This window comes from Quercus lobata, chromosome 10, assembly GCF_001633185.2.
Source record: "Quercus lobata isolate SW786 chromosome 10, ValleyOak3.0 Primary Assembly, whole genome shotgun sequence".
Classification (NCBI taxonomy): Eukaryota; Viridiplantae; Streptophyta; class Magnoliopsida; order Fagales; family Fagaceae; genus Quercus; species Quercus lobata.
The window spans coordinates 58,370,848-58,392,422 of NC_044913.1; the positions used below are offsets into that span (position 1 = coordinate 58,370,848).

The 21,575-nt window shown below is 34.2% G+C and overlaps 1 protein-coding gene and 3 long non-coding RNA genes across 5 annotated transcripts; 1 reads left to right on the forward strand and 3 right to left on the reverse strand.

The window, feature by feature from the left end:
- Positions 1–14: 14 nt before the first annotated feature.
- Positions 15–7,367, reverse strand: LOC115965802. Its single transcript, XR_004086190.1, has 12 exons — positions 7,134–7,367; positions 6,780–7,002; positions 6,540–6,614; positions 5,488–5,588; positions 4,751–5,343; positions 4,483–4,657; positions 4,085–4,351; positions 2,552–2,681; positions 2,344–2,420; positions 2,146–2,242; positions 359–1,143; positions 15–226 (listed from the first exon to the last, which is right to left on the reverse strand). It is a non-coding gene; the product is annotated as an uncharacterized LOC115965802 (long non-coding RNA).
- Positions 7,368–7,409: 42 nt separating this feature from the next.
- LOC115965807 lies at positions 7,410–8,360 on the reverse strand. The gene is made up of 3 exons (XR_004086196.1): positions 8,074–8,360; positions 7,859–7,977; positions 7,410–7,546 (listed from the first exon to the last, which is right to left on the reverse strand). It is a non-coding gene; the product is annotated as an uncharacterized LOC115965807 (long non-coding RNA).
- A 217-nt stretch (positions 8,361–8,577) lies between these two features.
- On the reverse strand, positions 8,578–12,420 carry LOC115965080 (putative disease resistance protein RGA1). The gene is made up of 3 exons (XM_031084284.1): positions 12,297–12,420; positions 8,747–11,729; positions 8,578–8,609 (listed from the first exon to the last, which is right to left on the reverse strand). Exons 2-3 carry the CDS (start codon positions 11,721–11,723, stop codon positions 8,578–8,580), a joined length of 3,009 nt encoding a protein of 1,002 aa, XP_030940144.1. The 5' UTR covers positions 11,724–11,729; positions 12,297–12,420.
- A 2,862-nt stretch (positions 12,421–15,282) lies between these two features.
- Positions 15,283–20,467, forward strand: LOC115965804. 2 transcript variants are annotated; one of them, XR_004086194.1, is made up of 3 exons: positions 15,283–15,583; positions 16,927–17,331; positions 19,069–20,467. It is a non-coding gene; the product is annotated as an uncharacterized LOC115965804 (long non-coding RNA). The 2 variants fall into 2 exon arrangements; XR_004086193.1 differs by lacking the exon at positions 15,283–15,583 and having other exon boundaries at positions 16,399–17,331.
- The last annotated feature ends 1,108 nt before the right edge of the window (positions 20,468–21,575 follow it).

Genomic DNA, 21,575 nt, shown 5'->3' on the forward strand with positions numbered 1-21,575 from the left:
ATACAAAGCCTAGATTAGCTGTTTGGCAAGAGGACAACAAGAAGAAATTTATTTAATAACTTTTTACACAGCTAAGTCTTAATTGCAGCTCATCAAGAACTTCCGCTTTGAAAGAAGTTGTAAAAGAAATTGGATTGAATATATTCAGAGTAAGATTGACTGAGTTTGGTCCCACTTGATGCCTATTTCCACTAAAATCTAGCTTTGCTCAAACACCCTCCAAGTTCTGGAACATTAAGAGAGGAAAAGATTGTTTAGGATGAGAGACTCCCTTGGAAATTAGGTTCAGCCAGAATGGTCACAACTGGATAATAATAAAAAAACACCATGTGCAATACTTCTTATTGTATTGACATACGTTTCTGTTGACAGTGGATAGTCTTCCCTTTCTGCAGAATTGGTTCGAAGATAGAACAAAGCATCCACCTTCTTGGGCAATATGGATCATTGTAGCTTGCCATATATCCCTTACTTCGGCTGTAGGTCAAAGATAAATTTCAATGCCTATGTATGGCAGCATAAGGATTAAACAAAAGACTGAAAAACTATAGTTTGTAAGGAAACTCAAGAATATAAAATGAACGCTGAACAACCCAGTTTAGACCTTATAAAAACACCTAATTGGGAAGATGGTGATGAATCATGCTAAATTATTCTATAGATATAGTAAATTATTTTACAGATAACAGCACAAGGTACACAAAAACACACAAAAGAGATTTCTTTGTATCCTTCAATGACAATGTTAAATTGAATGACAAAAGAAAAGACATTAAAATAACACTCACTAGGAGTTCTTTTATTAGTAACTATGACAAGACTGTAAGTAAAAATGACAAAAGGTATACCTTCAATATATAAAGTCAGTTCCTAGAGAAGACATTCTATTGTCGTGGCAGATGAGGTCACCTATTATCAAGATTGGAGTCTTAAATACAGGCAGCAATGATGTCTCTGCTGATCAGCACACTTCACATTCTGATGCAATTGGCATTACCTTTTGATGTTTTCCAAGATACCAGCCCAGGGAATCGAAAACTAGAATGGCACTAAAGAGTGAATATCCAGCGCTTTTAACTATTCCCTTCTGGAAGTGGACTTCATATTTACCCATTTAAGTTAAAAACTGTCAACTTTTCAGACCTGCATAAACAAACATTCAACGTGATTCAGTCAAAAAAAGAATAGAATTACATTTTCCAGTGGGTTATATGCATCACAAGAAAATGCATTACCGTGAGTAATAATAAAGCTTAAAGCTGGAAGTATTGACTAGGCACAAATTTGTTCAATCTTGATTAGCAATTAACTACTATCCCTGGTTCTTTTCTAGGTAGACTGCAAAATTAACTTATGTAACCATTGATTAAGCATTCATACCTGTATGTTCTAACTTTTTCCCTAAATTTGTGATGCCTCCCTCAATTTTTTCAAATCAGTTTGCAAATTCTCACAAAATAATCATAATTCTATGGCATGAAAACCGCGTTGTTTCTTGTTTCAACTTATCATTGACAATAAGGCTTTTAGTGTAGGAAATACAATTCAAATTGGATAAAAAGCACAGCTACGATATTTTAGATTTTTAGTTATAGAAGATTTCATTGATAGAAGTTTTCAGCCTTATTTCTGAGTAATACAAATTAATTTTTAAGCCATATTGTATTAATTGAATAATTACAAACAAAATTCAGCTTATAGAGACTTATGTCCATTATCCTCCATACAGGGGCATGAAATGGAGCACCCAAACAGGTTGGCCTCGTAGTTAAGGCAACAAGACTGACAATAAGAGAAGACTGTAACAAAAATTTGAAAATCCATTAATTGAAGCTTACTGTTATATGCTCTTTGCAGAGATTTGTAGTAGTGATTATTTGTGAAATGATTTTAACAATCAGTCAAGTGTTCAAGATGCCTAGTCACCAGATGTATTTCTTAGTGCATAACTGGATCTTAGACAACAAAAAAATGCATCAAAATTGAGTTTCGAGTTGCTCTTCTTAATTGAGCACTTCAATTTCTTGCAGACATCTGAAGACCGAATATCATAGTTTATGCCATTGATTAGTACTAAAATTTGAACAATCAAAATGAGATATATATGATTATAATCAGTATGTAAGGGTAATCCCAGATGTGTACCTCATAGTCTAGAAAATTGCTGAAGTCACTGCTACAGAGACTTTAAGTTAGGAAACCATAAAATAGGATTTGAACAGCAGACAAATTGTCAGGAATCCTGTATATTCCAGGAAAAAAAGAGTTATTTCTGATTATATATATAGGAGATAGAAGCAAACATGGTGAGAACTGTAAATCCTGGGAAAGCCTAGGCCTTACTTGATGCATTGTCGAAGTGATACCTAATACACCCAATTGACACTTGCAGGTACATTCAAGTTATGGTTCCAGCTGACCTACAACTAGAAGTCTTTTAGGAGAAAAGAAAAAAAGAAAAAAGAAAACTGAAGACAGTAAAATTAGCTTAGCTTGAGAATAAATGTAACTGCAATTATGAAGTAATCCAATGATGAGTAATACAGCTTACCCAACATTATAATTTGATCCCAAAAGAAAGAAGATGCTAACCCTCTTGTTTAATTTGATTTGAATCTAAAGTTATACTTCCTTATAGTGCAATCTGTACAGCAAATTGGACTTTAAGGTCATCTACAAATCTGTTTAAAATAAAATAAATAATTTGTCACAAAGTATTTCTCATGTTTAAAACTAACTTTATTTGAATTCATAATATTAATTAATTACTTTGGAGAAGCTTCAATATGAATAATGAAAGAGCCCTAATTAATCCAAAATAGGTTAGTGAAAACTTAACAGTGAAGACAATATAAAGGTAACTAAAGAGCCCTAATCAATGCATTGTTGGTAGACCAAAATACACACACACGCAAATGTTCTCAAGAAGTTTAGAATTGATTGTTCAAACAAAAATACTTGATTTTGTTTGTTGGATGGAAAATTTGAAGATCTAAGAATGCTATGCAGAAAAATATGCTACACTATATAAGCACACACTTTTGAACAAAAATTATGGAAATTAAAAATTAAGTGCATAAACTAGTCCATTCAAAGTAATATATTAAACATAAGGACATTTGAGCAAAAATACCAATTCTTGATTCTTTGAGCTTAGCATAGGAATCAAAAGTTTATCTATATATTTGGAACATGGGCAATCGTGACCTATTGATGCTGAAGTACATAACCTCTAGTTGGGAAATGAAGGATTACCGACATGGCAGCATCTGTTATCTAGTTAGGCACCACACCCTTGATGGTAGATATCTCAACTTCTTGCAACTGATTATAGACATCTCATCAAATAAATAAAGGTTCTGCAACTATAGTGGAAAGTCATCCACTCTTGTTTACTCATTTTGATTTCAAACTATCTTACTTGGGATCGTTGAAGTAGATGAGGCAGCAACTTGAGCTTAGGAACACATAATGTTCGATTTTTGTGTGCAGCTTGAAATGTTAGACATCCTTTTTAAAAAAATTAAAAAGGCTCCACTAAGAATACAAAAACTAAAATTTCTTTCTTATATGGATCCAGATTGTTCTACCAAATTCCGATAACACCACAATGTAGGATTTGTCACTGAAAAGCAAAAACTAATAATGAGTATGCGATTTAGTGTTAAGCACATTTACTTTTAAAACCTTGAAGAGAATATAACGAGGATATGGGGAGGTTTTGTTTTCCATTGACTGGAAATGAGAATCTTTAGTAATGGAGAAAACGTAGATTCACAATCTGTAATCCAGAATAACTCGCTGTATGTTGTTAGAAATGGAAAAGAAAAAAGTTCCAAAATGAAAAACATGGAAAAGAGCAAATTAAGAAATGTGAACATCATTATGAGGAATTCCATATAACATGAATAAGGTCATCAACATTCCCTATTGCAGTCAATTTTCCGTTGAAATATAAAGAAACAATGAATTTGAAAAGAATAGCAATTTTAGTGAATAGTATTCAAAGTTGAGAATAGGAAAAAAAATATTGATAATAAACTTTTTTGGAAGAGAGACAATAGCAGAGAAGAAGAGAACTCACAAATTTTAGTGAGAGAAAAAAAAAAGCACTAGAATCAATTTGTAAGTCCGCCTTTTGTGATTCCTGGATTATGACCGATCTTTTGTCTATAATCTAAGGCTTCACAAGATTATAAGTTAAAATAAATCCTCAACCACTGTGCCAAATCTTCGTCTTAGGTTTCCATTGAGAGGGATCACACCTCTCTTTACTAGAAGGTAGTGCATTCTTGTTCTTAGGCTTAATTTATTGAGAAGATATGAAGCTGCCCTACTATTGTTGCAGAAGCTACAAGAAAACAAACACGTTACTTTCTAAATGAAAAGAAAAATTAAAAACGTTAGCCCCTGCATGAGAACCTCAAATCCACGGAGGGTTGCTTGAATTCATTAATTTAAAGGGCTTTAAAAAGAATTTACCCAAAAAGTAGGTTTGATCGTGGCCGAAGGCTATGAGTAGCACCATTTCCCTTTGTGTCACCAAATTTCATGCAATTTTGCCGTTATCTCCAATGACTTCTAATAGTACTTTTCCACTTCTTGAATTTTCCGCACACAGACTTCTAATGAGCTCTATTCTACATCACCCACCACTCTAGAAAGGATCCAACATCATCAACATTTAGTGAGTCCAACTAATGATATAAATAGGTATCAATATAAAAAAGATGAAATGACATTTACTCACCATAAACTTTTGTAGGAATTTATAATAAGTAGGGGAAGAAAATGAATTGTTCCTATCCTTACTGCCTTGACTAAGTTCAGCAGGAAATATCATATTCCATCTCTCCCCTGCCTTTTCCTTCATCAAGAAGAGCACATTATGGCAAGTATTGATGTAAAGAGTCTATTTTTCATTTTTGAATATGACATAATGCTTGGTAATTACTGATCCTTGATTGTATTTCAAAATTCTAGCATTATGTTTATCATGCTTAGTGCATTCTAACTTTTTCAAAAAAGAGAGCAATTATTGATCAGGTTATTAAAAGTATATAAGAAAACCTAATGATTGGCTAAAGCGCAAGAACATATAATATTGGGAAAATAAACATAATTTTGTGGGAATCAAAACTTTCTTGATGACACGTATGCAAGCAATATTATAATATTTTTAAAATAAAATAAAATAAAACCCATTTTATGCATTCTATTATGTTGGGGGAAGGGCAAGAAAAAAGAAAATAACAAAAACTTCACAAGAAAGAGAATTAGACAGATTAAGTACCCAAACCTATTCGCACATTAGAGGACCTAAGTTGAAAGTACCATTTCTTCCTACAAAAAAATTATGCCCAAATTATGCGAAAAACTTGAAGAAAGTAAAAATGTTATGCAAGAAATAGCAAATTGCCACATCCTGATATCACATAAACTTCAAGATGCTACTAGAAAACCTGAGGCGTTACATTTGCCACATACTTCCTCTTGGTGATGTAATAATGTGGTGAGCCAATGTATGGGTACTTCAGCTTTGTGCAATCACATAATTCCTATATGTTGCTCCTAAATAGAATCTTCCCCTAGGGACATCAGCAATAGATAAAACAATTATAATATATAATTAATATTCCGAATAACCTTCTCAAATGAAAACACTACAGTACATAGCACATGAACCAAGCATAAATGATTCCTTAGTTTATTTTTATTAATGTCTGTGGCCTAGGATTAATATCCAATAATTTGGCATTTATTTTATTGAGCTAAATCACTTGTCTAGTTTATTGTAATTAACGTATGGAAGAGTATAAAGCTTCAAGTTCTTCAAAATTTGAACCCATCATGAATAAGGAACTTTATATGATATTGAAATCTCAAATGCTAAGAGGTTGAGTCTTGGTGGGATGGCAAGTGCCTTTCACCAAAAGCAATAGGAAATGAGTTCGAGTTTGGGAGTCACAAAAAGTGGGAGCTTTGTGCATTGAGTAAGAACCTTTTTTTCTTTAAAAAAAAAAAAAAAAATCTCAAATGCTCAATTTAATTAGCTAGATTATAATTTTTCTAAAGGGAAAATTTTAATATATACACACCCTTGGTTGTCAATGATTAAATGGCTGAATAAAGAACACAAAATCTTGCTAGATTCATAAGAGAGACAAAACACGTCAACAATTTTAGTTAGAAAAAACAAAGAAAAAAGATGAGGTTGGTGATGATTTGCTAAGTTTAGTTACTTTCAAGACTAAATTGTATCGCATTATTACAAAATGGTGGTCTCAATCGCTGGGATATGAACAAAATGAGATTTCATGTGTTCTTGGCCTAGTTGACGAATAGAATACAACCAGCACTAGTCATGCCAAAATAATTTCATAAAAAATATTTGGAAAATTTTTTCTTCATCTTTTTCTAAGTAAAAAGTTAGAGAATGTTGTAGAAAAAGTGATAGTGAAGAGGGGATATTTGGAACGAAAATTATATTATTTGGATTGAAAAAAATACTTCATAAACGAGAAGTGAGAAAAACTTACCACCTTTGACAAACTTCTAATGAACTCCATAAAATTAATTAATTGTTCTTCCAACTGAATATAATGGAGTTTGGCCTGCACATCAAGGCAATATATTTAATTAATAAATAAGAAATAGAGTTAAAAATATCAGACGAAAGCAAACAAAAAAGGAAGACATTAGGGAAATTATGAATGTAATTAGTTGATTTAAAGAAGAGTATCAGATAAGAGAAGAGGATTAAGTTTGAGATAACTGACCACAAATTGTTGTGATAATATATGTGTGAACTTCAAACAGCTTCCTCTTAAATCCATTCCCTGTCATTGGACCAGAATTGATCGATACTCTCAGCGCTTCTATCATTTAACTTGAGGCAGTTATGAAAGAATAGGTCTTGCAAATTGGTGAGCCAATCCATGGCAACCACTTGCATCCAAATAAGTACCAAATGTTGAAGAGAGAAAAGGTTTCCCAACCACTCTGCCAATTTTACAGTCAATATATATAAAAATTCAGTAAATAGTAGATGAATTAAAGAAATCAAGAGGGGTAAGATTTTATTAAAAAGGTGATATCAGAGGAAAAGAAGATGAGATTTTGGGGGAACTCACTAATTTTGATGAACTTCACTCAGATAGTAATTAAATTCATACCCCATTAGACTCTGTGCAATCGTTAACAATTCTGACAGCAACCAACATGAAATATTCAGCTTTTACTGTAAAGTGAGCATAACACGGCAATAACTTCTACCGAACTATTGACCACCAGAAACAACTCCAGAGAGCATCTCTTTAGTAAGCGATTGGTCCTCTTCCTTGGTTCCCTGAAAGCAGCATTCTTGTACCCAATATTCTGATCTTGAAGAGAGAAAAGTTAACCCTGTGCCAAATCAGAAGCCACCATTGACGCCTCACCTGTGCAGAGTAAAGATCCTCAAAATATGACCCCTCCAACTAAGAAAGTTCTTGGGTGTCAAAGTTTGGCTGATTGAAAATCAGAGCTTAGAATGGCGTAGAATCCTCTGCCAAATCAGAAACTACCATTAACTCTTATATCAAAGAAATGCTAAGTACCACAAGTGGCTTAAATATTTTGAAATATTGTCCGGATACATTGCCATGAACAATATACACTACATACATTAGAAAATAAACATAAAATAGATGCAATGCTACCCAGATTTACAAACTCACTTTTTTTTTTAATTTTTTTTAATTTTAAGTATTAGAAACAATAATTTTTGAATAACAACCATCAAATAACCGAGTATACGTTGGGACAGAAAAGAGCGAAATCTATAAAAGAGAAGAGGAAGAATAGGAGATGGACTTACCACATTGTTTTTGTATTACTTTGACCAAAAATATCTTCAACTTCTCTAATTTGGTGAGCGGCCCTTGAATTTTGATCGTTTGCAGCTCTTGAATAGGAGAACTTTCCTCTCTTTTTTCCCTGTGAGAGAATAAGGAACAAATCAAATTAAAGAAAAAATCTATGCGTAATCTTTGATAATTGTCTGTTTGATTAATTCAATATGAGAAAACTTACCACTCTGATCTGTCTTGGACCAATATGCACAACTACCCTTTAATCCGTTTTCAGGGGAGAAAGATATCTGGAGTATGGGCAATTTTGAGCCACTCTGCGCCGCTTCCCTTCACACATCTTTCCTTTAATTTGGGGCAATCATAAATATTTAATTCGGTGAGGTGTTGCATCGCTTCCGCTGTTGGCAGATACATCAGGTTCATGCATTTCCAAAGATGCAAGCTTCGAACAGAAGAAAGGTTGCCCAACCACTCAGGCAAAGCTTCCATCTGGTCAAAATTCTGTATCGAGAGGTGTGTTTGGGCAGTAAATCGTTGAATATCGTCTGGGAGAGAGTTGAGTTTAGCCCATCCATACAAACTTAGTGTTTCAAGGGATGCGTGTTGGATGGAACTGAGACTAGGGAAAGCATCCAACTCCTCACAAAACCCACCAATTCTCAAACTCTTCAAGTGGGTGAGGCAGTCTAACCCATCTGGCAAACCCATCAATCTTTTACAAGATCTAATTGTTATAGAGTAAAGTGAACGCAAATCCTGTAGATTTGGAATTGATATCAGATTAGGACACTCATTTATCTCCAATGACGATAGAGATATACATGATTGAAGACCAATTGGTAGAACTTCATCACTACACGATATCGCTAGAGTTCGAAGAAGTAACGCCACACCTTTTATACTTGGAAAGGACCTCAGATTAGGACAATTTATTACTTTGAATTCCTCAAGGGAACGAAGGGTGTGCAGTCTATCCGGCAAATAACTCAATTTCTCACAGTTTGATATCTCCAGTGACCGAAGAGAAGTGTAGAAGCCCCATACATCCCCATGTGGTGATAGGGATACCAAATCATAACACCACGATATAGTCAAAGACATAAGACCCGAATTATTTTTCAATAACTGCTCTGGCAAAGAAGCAAGTTCTGAAATTCCCTTAATATTGAGAGACGTTAGTGTGGTAAGCTTGTTGCTAATTTTTTCAAATGTCGTGCTATTGGTGTAGAAAATATCTAATACCTCAAGAGAAGGAAAATGACATGGAGCACTTTTCAGTTGCTCACAGAAATAAATGGTCAAATTCTTAAGGCAAGGAAACACCATTCCCGTTGTTGTTGGCTCCATCGCATCTGTCCATTCAACTAGATTTTGCATCGACCACAATTGAAGACTTTTCAAACATGGGAACAATATTTTGTCGTAACTATCATCATTATAGTTGCCGTAAATCTCGGGTCCTATAGATCTTACATTATCCATATCACCTATTTCAAGATCCCTAAGACAGGGTAGAAGCCCGAGAGTGGGAAGAACCTCACATTTCTTGCAACCAATTAATTTGATATTAATCAAATTGTCATATAGCAAAAAGCCATCCCTTGCATCATGACTTGTCAACATCCATGATGGGAATTTCTCCCCTCCAAAACCATCAATTGTTAAGCTCTTCAAATATCGGTGAGGTTGGAGTCCTTCCAACACCTCTTCATCATTATTGTGGTTGCCTTCTCTATTCTTACTCCAGTAAAATTCCAATTCGTATACTTTGGCCTTTTCTACTAACTTGGCGTTTTTGGAGGCTTCTTTATCTTTCACGTGCTCTAGCCTACGAATGTCTAATTTTCCTTTTAGTTGATTTAAGCATCCCAATTCTTCGATTTGAAAACCTGTGCCTTGACCCACAACGAAACATTGCAAAGTTTGCAGACAAGTCAACTGCCCTAAGCCTTTAGGTGTTCGCACAATTTCATAACCATTAAAATAAATATGTCTCAAATGAATCAAATTTTTTAGATCTTCTGGAAACTCTTTGAGATTATTACAACCTTCAACTCTTAAAGTTTGCAAATTGTAGAGCTTGGTGATGGCCTTTGGTAACACTTTGATGAAGGTACTTGAGATGCTAAGAAGTCTCAAATGTATTAATAGGTCAATTGAACTCGGCAATTCTTTTATACTGTTTCCATGTAATTTTAAAACACGTAAACATTCAAAATTGAATATTGTGTTCCCAAGTGCAGCATTTTCTAAAATAAATGTACGCAATTTCCTGACGCCATCTTTTAAAAATGGAATTCTTGGTATACTTTTGCCTTTAGATTGGATCACTAAACGTCGTACAAGGCTGATACCATCTACTAAATCCTCATTTAAAATTAGGGTCTCAGATTTTGAAACTAAGAGAGCAAGATCATGCACCAAATCATGCATCTTGCATATGATAATATTATCATAATAATCTTTTTCCTCATCTTGGAATAAGGAATTTGCCAGTAAGATATCAAAATACTTGTTACCAATATCCTCCATCTCCAAACAACTTCCTAGAGATGGTTGAAGGAACCCTTCAGCCATCCAAAGCTGAATTAATTCTTCCTTATTAATCCTATAATCTTTAGGAAAAATTGAACAATACGCAAAACATTGTTTAAGAGATGGTAATGGAAGATGATCAAAGCTCAATTTTAATATTGATAACATTCCATTGCTACCATGTGGAGAATTCAAAATTTCATTGTTTAGAAGTGCTAACCATTCATTTTTCTCTTTTTTACGACACATCATCCCTCCTAGTACTTTTGCAGCTAATGGGACCCCTCCACATTTTTTTGCAATATCCCTTCCAATAGCCTCTAAATCTTGAGTTAGAGGAATTGAAGATACTATTTTCTTGATTATGGACCAACATTCTTCCTCAGGTAGTTTTTCTAAATGATGTCGGGGATGCGTCTTCATGATTTTTGCCACCTCGTCACTACGGGTTGTAACAATGATATTGTTTCCAGTATTTGACATAATTCCTAACAAACAAACCCTTAATGTATCCCATTTTAGTGGATCTTCATTCCATACATCATCAAGGATGAGAAGATATTTTTTCCCCTGCAACTCTTTTTGAAGGTTTTGAAGTATTGCATTCTTACTTCCTAAAGGACTCGAGTTATTGGTAAGGGATTCAAGAATCCCTCTTAAAATATTTTTATCATTGAAATCATCAGAGACACATACCCATATTGTCTTATCAAAATGTTTTTTCACTAGCTCATGATTATACACTAGTTTTGCAAAAGTTGTTTTTCCCAAACCAGCCATGCCGACTATAGGAATAACTGAGAGTTGTTGATTGGTTGCACTAGTCAGCAAGCTCACTATTTTTGAAACTTCACTTTTCCTTCCTACAACTTCTGAATGATCAAGAAAGGAGTCTGTCTCTCTAGTTGGAATAATCTCAACATTTGAATCTACTGACAATATTCTATCAAGTCCAAACCCATTTGCCAACCCATTTACTTTTGCTAGTTTTTCCTGAACATCCTTAATTTTTTTCGCCATGGAGAGACGGAAAATAAATGGGTCGAGGAAGTTTACCTTTCTCTTCCTTTCGTTTTCGACCTCTATCTTTTGCCGGAGATTCTCGTACATAAACTCGTCCAGCACATCGTCAGCTTCATAAGCAACATCTTCAAGCTTCTGGAGCCAAAGCTTCACAGACTCATCTCTCACTTGTCTTCTCTCGGCATCAGTCAAAACAGCTCGAATCATGGTTAATGATTCACCAAGCCCTCTTAGCTCCTCCATGCAGCCCCAAGCATTGCCGATCAGCTCAGTAGCAAATGAAATCACCCTGCTTACGATTTCCTCAGCCATCGTGCTCTGATGATAAGTCAAAAATAAATTGAAAACCATTCAGAAACTACAGAAGAACTGGTGATGCGTCAAAAAACTAACAACTATTATTAATGGAGGAGTGAAACTATAGAAGAATTGTGCTTGTGATGCGTTAAAGACTTTACGGCCATCGTTTTCTTCTTTTTTCTTTTTTTCTTTTTTTTAAATTGTCTTCATTTTCTAATGAAAAGTAATTGTAAAGTTAGTAAACATAACTGATTAGAAGTATCTAGTTTGTAAATGATCAAATGAGCATTGCGTGCTTTCATTACCACAAGGACAACAACTGTAGTGAAATAGCAAAAAATGATCTGTTGCATGCAGGTATGAAGATGATTTAGTTCTTAGATTACAGCTTTGAGAACGACAATTTTGTTCCCATACAGAGGGGAATGGAAAAAAAGTAAATAATAGAAAAACACTTTTCCTTCTTTACAAGGTGGAGGTATTAGGTTTGAGTTATGAAGCAGAAATTGATAGTCATAGTCATAACAATATTGATGAAAACAATAATAAGATGAAGCACAAATTATTTCCAGAACAGAGTCTTACTTGGCAACGTGAAAACTTGAATTTCTTTTGAGAATCAAAGCACTTGTTGATCTTTTGTAATAAGAGATTACAATTTTGGAATTTGAGACTACAAAATAAGGAAAGTGGTAAAAAAGAAGAGGATGGGAATAGGGCAGTGGAAATCTTGGAGGCTTTAGTACCTGAAAAGGATGTGTAACCGCTATAACGCGTTGATTGACCTAAAAAAGAAGAAGTGGTCCAAATTAGTAATAATTGAGCCGAAAATTCTTCAAGCGCAATTACTCATGTTCACATTCTCAGTGAATGTGAACACGAGAAATTAAGATTTAGTGATAGGTTGTAATTAGGCTCGATTTCAAGTTCGACCTACTTAGATTCAGATCAAGATTGGGTTTGGATCAAAGTTCTATATTCTCACGGATTGCGTGAGGTTGCAACTAACTAGTTAAATTTTTTATTTTATTTTATTTTTAGAAACAAGCACACACATGGAGGAACATTACAAACTTCACTCAAAATTTTTACTTAAGTTATAATTTACACAAGAGAACGGTGAATAGTTAAGTTAAAAGAGAAAATCCATAAGACTAATTCTATATCAATTATGCACATATCCTACAAAATGTTAGGTTTTTAAAATTAACAGGCTCACATTGGAAATGTAGCCAAAATTAAAATATTTAGATGGATGTGTGATGAAAAGAAAAAAAAAAAAAAACTGAGAAAGCCAAGATAAAGAATTAGTAAGTTATCCACTCAAAGTGATTCCCACCGAGAAAAAATTAAGAGAGAATAAGGTTGTGTTTGGCTCAATGTAAATTGTTTTCTGAGTGTAAAATATTTTCAGGTGAAAATATTTTTTAGAAAGGAAAACATTTTCAGGTGTTTGGTTGAATTCCAAAAATTACTTTGAAAAATATTTTCTGGTGTTTGGTTGTATTCTTGAAAATGCTCTAGAAAACACATTTTTATCAGGTTTCTCACATTTTCCCAAGATCCAAACAAATATTATTATAGAAAATCTCAATATATAAACACAAAAAATAAGCAAAAATCAGAACAAAAAAAATTTGCCCTTCCTCAAATGGGACACTAATCGTCAGAGGGGTGGAGAGAGATAGCTTGAGAGGAAGAGATGGGTAATGGCAGTGGCAAGATCATGAGAAACGATATCAAAATAGAACCATTTATTCACAATATATACATAATATACTCGGTGAGAGGAGGAAGAAAGAGTGAGAGATAGATCGAGAAAGTGCGATCTCGGTACCAACGGAGGACGGCGGTGGCCAGATCGGGAAAGAGAGAGATCGGTACCAACGAAGGACGGCTGCAGCTAGATCAGGTGGGTGTGGGTTTGCCGAAATGGGGATTGGGTTATGTGGGTAGTCCAGGGTAGCTTGGATGATGGCGGTGGTGGATCGGAGACATGCAGCGATGGAGCATGGCGGTGAGGTTGAGTGGGTTCGATCTCGCCGGTGCTGGGGTGTGATGAGCCGCTGCTGGGGTGCAACGAGTGAGCTGGTGCTGGGGTGCAACGAGCCGGTGCTTGGATGTGCGATCTCCTCTAGCTGTTTCTCTCTCTCTCTCTTCTATTTTCCTGGGGTGTAATTCATTTGAAGGTAAAATAAGACCTGAAATGGTTTTACACTAGAAAGGCTTTATTTTACAGTCAACTCAGAAAATCAATTTCAGTTGACCCAATTTTCAATACGTACCAAACACGAAGCGTGGTGTAAAAGGATTTCCTGAAATCGTTTTCAGTCGAAACAAACGCAGCATAAGTATTTTACTTTTTACCATTAAAATAGAATTATATAATTCAATTTACAAAGTGATAAATATAAAGAAAGAAAATTATGAGGGTTTAAACTCTGAATGTCTCTATTAAAAAATTTTTTAAAAAAATGTTAGCTGAGTTATAAGACTCTTGGCTTGATTGAGCAACAAAGAGTGAAATAAAATTAAGCTGGTTTAAAAAATAATAATAATAATAATAATTGTGTTGGTCTATTACTAGTTGTATAGTGTGTGCGGTGTGTTCCATATGAGGAGCCTGAGTCTAAATGAACAAGGGGTCATTCGGCCAAGACTTGGACCAATTGAGCCCAGCTTTATGCAAATGAGGCTACAATCGCCTCACCTCATGGAACTATAAGGTAAGAAGCATGTAGCCAGTAGCATGGACCAAACTATAGCTAAAAGGCCAGACAAAGAGTTTCGACAAGAGAAGAAAGAATTGGACTGGACAATGAGCTGTACAAGTTACAACCCAGCCCAATTTCATTCCAATCTTTGCTTTTTATCATGTGCCAATGACGTTTTTCCCCTATTAAATTAAGAGTTTTATATAGAGTCATCATTTATCTGTAGTATATAAAGTGAGTGTTTGGGTAAAGATAAAAAATGAAAATTATTTCACCATTTAGTTTATTTTTACTATTATTTATGGGTTCCACTGTACTTTTTAGCACTATTTATGAGCCAATTATACTGTTTCAACTAACTTTTACTTTTATTTACAGTATTTTCAACAATAATTTTTCAGTTTCAGCAAAATAAGCAGTATCCAAATACAGAATCATATATCCCTGTATGCAGCAACTGCTGCGCCTTGTGTGCAGGAAATCTTTGTCTTATAATAATAGAAGCCTTGCATTTAATTTTGCAAGACCCTTGTTGTGCTATCTCATTGGCCACATCATCAACCTTTTCTCAATCAAATTTTCTTTTAATTTTTCTTTTGGTAATATTATGAGAAAATTTTACCTAATCCAACCTCAGTAATGATTTAGATCTCAAATTTAAAAATTACAGCTTAAATCACTTTTAAGCTAATCCAACAATTAACACTGAATTTAAGTGATTAACCAATTATAAAGTACATGTACATCAAAATTAGCATGGATAAACATGTAAAACATAAACAATTAGCAACCCACATAAATTCAAAGACTCTGTGGTACCATTGCTAGAAACAATCCACTAAAATGTGGAGCAATCTTGTTTTTGCAACCAAGCGCTGATTACACCTTCAAGCCTCATGGGTGAATATGGGTGTGCTCCACTGATTCCCAAAAGTCCAATCAACACTCAATTGTAGTGATGGAAATGATAACTAATTTTCCTCTCGACCAAGACTCCTATGAAAGTCCGCCGAAGTTGTCTCTCAACCAAAATTCAAATGCCTGACACGTGCAACTCCGACTCGCTCGACCAAAACTTCTTCTTCAACAACTTCTGTTTTAGCTCTTGAACCCTTATAACCCAGTTACAAATGAATCCACAAAATACAAAAATACAATGTATCTCTCCTGCTAATTCAGGGTTTGATTAGTTTGCATCCTCTGAAGCTTTAGTTTGTTTGTGTAGTGTCTCTCTCTGCCAATCACCCACTTTCACATGCACGAAAACTGTTTGATAAAATACCTGACTGAGAGTGTTTTGTTCTTTTTCTACATTTTGATTTTGTACAATGCCCAGGTTTAATAAGTGGACATGTATACTTCTTCCTAAAGTATATTAATGATTTGGTAGTGGCCAAATTTAGCACGTGGTTTTTTGTTTTTGTTAATGTTTGATGTACTTTTTATTGTAGAAAAGCTAAGGCTTTTCCCCCTTTTATTGAGTATATAGATACTCATTAGCATTAACTCAGGCTTGACTTACATTACAGATCAATTATAGTATACATGGTACACTAAGGACAGAGCATGCTCAATGTCTTACAAGCATCTACACTCGACAATACATATTCCATGTCTTAGAGATAACCAATATGCAAAATCCATTTGCAATCCATGAACCCAGTACATATTCTATAGGAATTAAGTTTTTGGTCTCAGCTTCTTAAAAGATTTTCTTTGAATTTTCTATATAAAATATTTTTGAAAAATTATGTTAATCTATAATTTTATAAAGAACACTCTTCCACCATTGAGTTTCCTGATCAGACTTGAAATTTACGTAGTCTTATTTAAATCTAACCCACATATGTAAGGGGTTTGTGATGTTGCCGTGTTTAGTGTCCATATGTTGTATTCCTTTTTTTGGAAAGAAGAGGAGACATCTAGACTACATGGCTTAGTCTTTTGTGATAGGGACCAGTTATAACTTATAAGGCATCTAAATGACTTTCTATGGTTCAAGTTGAAGACACCACAAATTTGATAGGAAGGCCAAAGGGAATTTAGTGGAGGTTTTGAAACATGATGATGCCATATTACCTTTTGTCTTTTGGTTAGAGTAGGGGTCAAGAGAGAGCGGAGGATACCACCCTGCGATTTTAGCCCAAGTTGGGGTTAGAGTGATGATGCCTTCATCCCTCTCTATGGATGCACCTAATTTGATATCTTACTGGGCACATTACTAATGGCATAAGCACAAGTGTAATGAGAGTCAGCTGATCATTGACATAGCTTTTGTCTAGCTGAAGAGTAGTTTTCCTTTTCTTAACATGCCTTTATTTGAATGCCTTTCTACTTGAAGTTTCTGCTTTTTATTTGCTTTTGAGAAGCCTTGAGTAGAGTTAGATAATGCAGTTGCTTCAAATTTAGTGATGGCATTGACTTGACATGTGATTATCTCTGTCCAACATTTAGTTGATCTATTCTAAAATTCTTTATTCACCTTTGTCTTTAAATATCAGAGCAGATTGAAGATGTTACTCTTTACTTTGATGCTGGATCTACAGAAAGTTTCCAATTTATGGGGGCATTTCATGCGTTGCTGGACCTTGGAGTATGTGCCATTTGTAGTTTCTCTTGATACAGTAAGCTAATGGTGTCATGTGTCTCCTGACATGTCTTTTATTGCTTCTTTCAACCTGATATGGATAAGTTGAATAACTTCACATGTGAACATAATTCATAAATAGATATGTCTGTATCAATATATGTGTGCCAGATATGGTAGCAAACCATCTTAGGGATTACCCAGTTTGTTGCTCACATCTCAAGCATGTTATAATTTGCATTTGCTTCAACTCTAGGTTATTGATTGGAACTCAATTTGATGCTGCAAGGAAAATAGTGTTCATCTCATCTCATCATAGGTTTGTTAAGCAAGATTTTTATCTAAATGCTGCCTGATTTCTCTCATCCCTCTACCACTTGAGCCAAGGCCCAATTGCTACATCTTGCCTTTTTTTTTTTTTTTGAGTGAACACTAGTTACTTTTTTCTATTTTTTGGATAGGCTAGTCAACTATAAGTATTACACTACTATTTTTCAATATATAAGAGAATCTATTGTTGTCACCATTGGACTCATTACAAGGACTTTACTCTAGAGGTAACTTTGTGTTCCTTGATACTTAATTTTTGACAGGGTGCACAATCTATCTCTATGTTTGTTCGTGAGCTTTTACTGTTGTCATATAAATTACATGTTAAGACTTTCTTTTTGATGCTAAATTCCTGTACGAAGTTCCCATTTTTGGTGTAGATCCATATGTATGTTTCTGTTCCTATTTGGTTTTCTTGGACACGAATTATGTTTATGTATATTGCATTGCCTGCCTTATACATGGATTCTTAATATGATGTTGTAGTTGCCATGGATTCTAGACACTGTTTCTGGTATATTTTGTATAATCTAACCAATGCTGTGTCGATTATCGAATTCCTCATTTTATATGTGTTTACATCTAATAACCGTTGTTTGTTGTATTAGACATATTGGAATTTATATTTACCTATTTGGGACAATTTTTTACCTTGAAATTGTGGAATGTTTTTCGTAGATTACCCCCCCCCCCCCCCAAAAAAAAAAAAGTTCATAACAGTTTTTTGTTAGTTTGTAAAATGATTGGTAGAGTTCTTTAAACAGAAGACAGATTTGGTTGTTTTGGCCATACAAGTATATGTAAACCTAAGGAGAAAAAGTAAATTTCATTTTTTTAAAGTTCAACATATAGACTTGTTCTCATGTAACATTGAATTGTTTATATAGTGATTTGTTTCCCTTTGTAAATCTGGTCATTCCCAAAGGAGATTGAGACACTCTCATTAAGCTGAGGAGTTCATTTTTATTTTATAGTTGCAAAATAAGTCCACCAGAAGTTGTAAATTTGATTAGGTAAATTGAAAGTGACCTCTCTGTTTTTTTTTTTTTTTTTTTTTTTCATTGGACACAATATATATGTAGAGACAGAGTAATGCATAGTGATTAGTTCTTTTAGATGCCTCCAACCTTATTAGATATGTTTTGAACAGGTCTACTTTATCTGAAACCAGTAGGGGGTGGCTAAATTGGACTCTGATTCGGTATCTCATTAGCAAAATTCATGCCTTCTTGTTGATTAGTTGATAAACCTCCAACGTGATATTGATGAAAGGTCGATCCCATTAGGCCTAAAATGAATTTTCAAAATGTATTAATTTATGTTTTCCTTTAATCTGATCTAGTTCTATATCGTGCTTTAAATCTACACTATCCTGGAGTGACCTTGAGTACCAAATGAAAACACTTCACTCTTCTCTATGCTTATTAAGATATTATTGGTATTCATTCTAAAATGGAACTCAATAGACCAAATTTATTATTATGATATTTGAAAAACTCATTGGTCTGTGTGGTCTATAATTGTTATTTATATTTTCACAAGAAATGTTCTTTTATTTTTTAGTTTACAAACTTTGGCATTACATTTTTATTGCTAAACATGACTGTGCAAGCTTATGTAATTTTAAATCAAATGATTTTTTTTCCTTGATTTGTGTGTGAGTGGTCTAGTAGTCTACTTGCCATATATTAACTTACATAATGTCATTAATAATTTGAAATGAAAGGTTTAGGACCGTGAAGAGATCAAACAAGAGGCGGTTCCAAAACTACTACATGAATCTTCAGAGAACGAGAGTATAGTAAAGTTGAGCATAGATAATTTATATAGCTTTTACACAAAAGCATAGATTATATGTTCAATTAATGGCTAAATCATTATCAAAATTATCAAATGCATACATCTAACTGTTACTGATAAAATTTAACATAAAAAAAATTGCAGACATCTAACTCTTGCTTTGAGCATGAGGTGACGGTGTTATTTCTTTTTCTTACCATTATCCTGATTTAAAAAAAATATTGACGTACATAAGCAGTTGTGCCATGAATTAGTTTGCTTCTTTTAATCCCCCACCCCCCCGTTATGCTTTATAATTGATTGACTAAGATCTTCAACATATTTTGGGTAGAAACATTTTTGTAATAATTGATTCTTATATTTTAGTTTAGTGATTATAAAATATAATTAAAAAATTGTGAAAACTTCATTTAATAGTTCTTATGTTATAAAATGAAAACAAAGCTTTTATGAAATGCTCGAAAACTCTCCAAAAATGGTAAATAATGTTAGCTTCTGTATAAAATAATCGAAGATCAATTGCATGTTCTAGTTAAAATTATACATTCTCCAACTTTTTATTTGCATACACATCTCACTATATTTTAAATTGCATAATACATTATATTTCCTTGAAAACAATTTTAAAAAATTTACAACACTTTTAAATAACAAATATGGACTGCCTAACTTATGGTATATATATTGCAATATATCAATTATATTTCATCACTTGGTGTTTATGGTTCAATAGAAACGAGGTTCAGCTGGGTGAGGCAAGGCAGCAAGGCTCATCCATAGTGCAGAAAGCTTGTTTCCTCTTGGACGAGTTCCAAACGACAAATTTCAAGCTGAAACCGGTTGTGGACAGAGATGAAACCCGGTGGACACCACCGAAACCTCCATGGTTTAAGCTTAATTTCAATGGGGCAACCTTCACGGCTTCTCAATCTTCTGGCATCGGGATAGTCATTCGGAAAGTGCTGGCAGAGTGGAGGCAGCTTTGAGTAAATCTATACCTTATCCACTGGGTTCTTTAGAGATTGAAGCCAAAGCCTTAGAGGAGGGTGTGTCTTTTGCATGGGATGTAGGCGTCCGAGAGGTGATCTTTGAATGCGACTCACAGATTGTTGCTGAGACTGTAAATGAATCATGTGACCCACCAGTAGCTATGCGCAATATTGTTGAGGGGATTCAACATAAGCTTAAGGAATTCAGGGGAGTACAAGCCTCTCATGTGTTATGTTGGAAAAGAAAATAATGCCGTGGGCAAAAAGAGAGATTTATGTACCTGAACTTGTTTGCAAATAAATACATTTCAGCCCCCCCAAGGCCTCCATTGGATAGCAACCATCGAATAACCTAAATTTTGTGAAGTAAACTAGGAAAGTGAGTGAGTATATGCTGGGAAAGGAAAAAGAGAAAAAGAGAAGAGGAGATGGACTTACCAAATTGTTTCTGGATTATGGAAAAATGGGCAATCTTGTCTTGGGCTATTTTTGTTTGACTAGAGAGGAGATACTGAAAAATCTGCCATTTTTCTTTAATTTGGAGAGCCTCTTGAATATTGATTATCTGCAGCTATTGAATGAGAAATAAATGAAAAAAAAAAATAGGCCTAGAAAAAATAAAAGGATCAAAGAGATTTGATAAATAATGGAATATGGGCACTCTTGGACCAATTTAAGAGATAGAGAAAGTTTTTTTTTTTTTTTTTTTTTGAGAAGAAGAGCCAGAGAAAGAAACTGGGAGAAAATAAAGAATGTAAGAGTATAATAGAAGAGTCTCAGCCAAAAAAGAAAAAAGAAAAAAGATAAAAGAAGAAGAGTATAACAGAAGAGAAAAGGATTTGCAGGTGTATGGTGTGTACAGCGCGTGCCATATGAGGAGCCTGATTCTAAATGAAGAAGAAGTGATTCGGCCCAGACTTGGACCAATTGAGCCCAGCTTTTTGCAAATGAGGCTGCAATCGCCTTGCTTCATGGACCTAAGGCAAAAACATGTACCATGGACCAAACTAGCTAAAAGGCCATACTAAGAATTTCGACGAGAGAAGAAAGAATTGGTTTGGGCAATGAGTTGTACAAGTTACAACCCAACCCAATTTCATTGCTATCTTTTGCTTTTTATCTTGTGCTAAGTTCTATACAACGTGATAATTGTTTCTTTGACTACTAATTGAGAAAAATTGAACTATGGAGAATTTGGGAATTTCAATAAGGACATAATAACAACAATATATTTGTCCCAGAAAATGAAAGATCCTCTGTGGAACGCGACTTCTCTCTTTTTTTTCTTTTTTTCTTTTTTTTGAGAGAAAATCTAGTAATGTGGAATAATGTTTTATAATATAATTATACATAAAAAGTTCAATATTTCATAATTAATGTCATCCTAATCAGCCAACTTCATAAAAGAAATATTTTAAAAAAAAAACAAATTAAGGTACGTAAA

Bases quoted from the DNA above. Each gene is read 5' to 3' on its own strand.
- LOC115965080 (XM_031084284.1), bottom strand. From the start codon at position 11,723: ATGGCTGAGGAAATCGTAAGCAGGGTGATTTCATTTGCTACTGAGCTG. The intron at 8,610-8,746 runs GTGTGGCGTTAC...CCAAATCTACAG, and splicing joins GTCCTTTCCAAGTATAAAAG to GATTTGCGTTCACTTTACTC.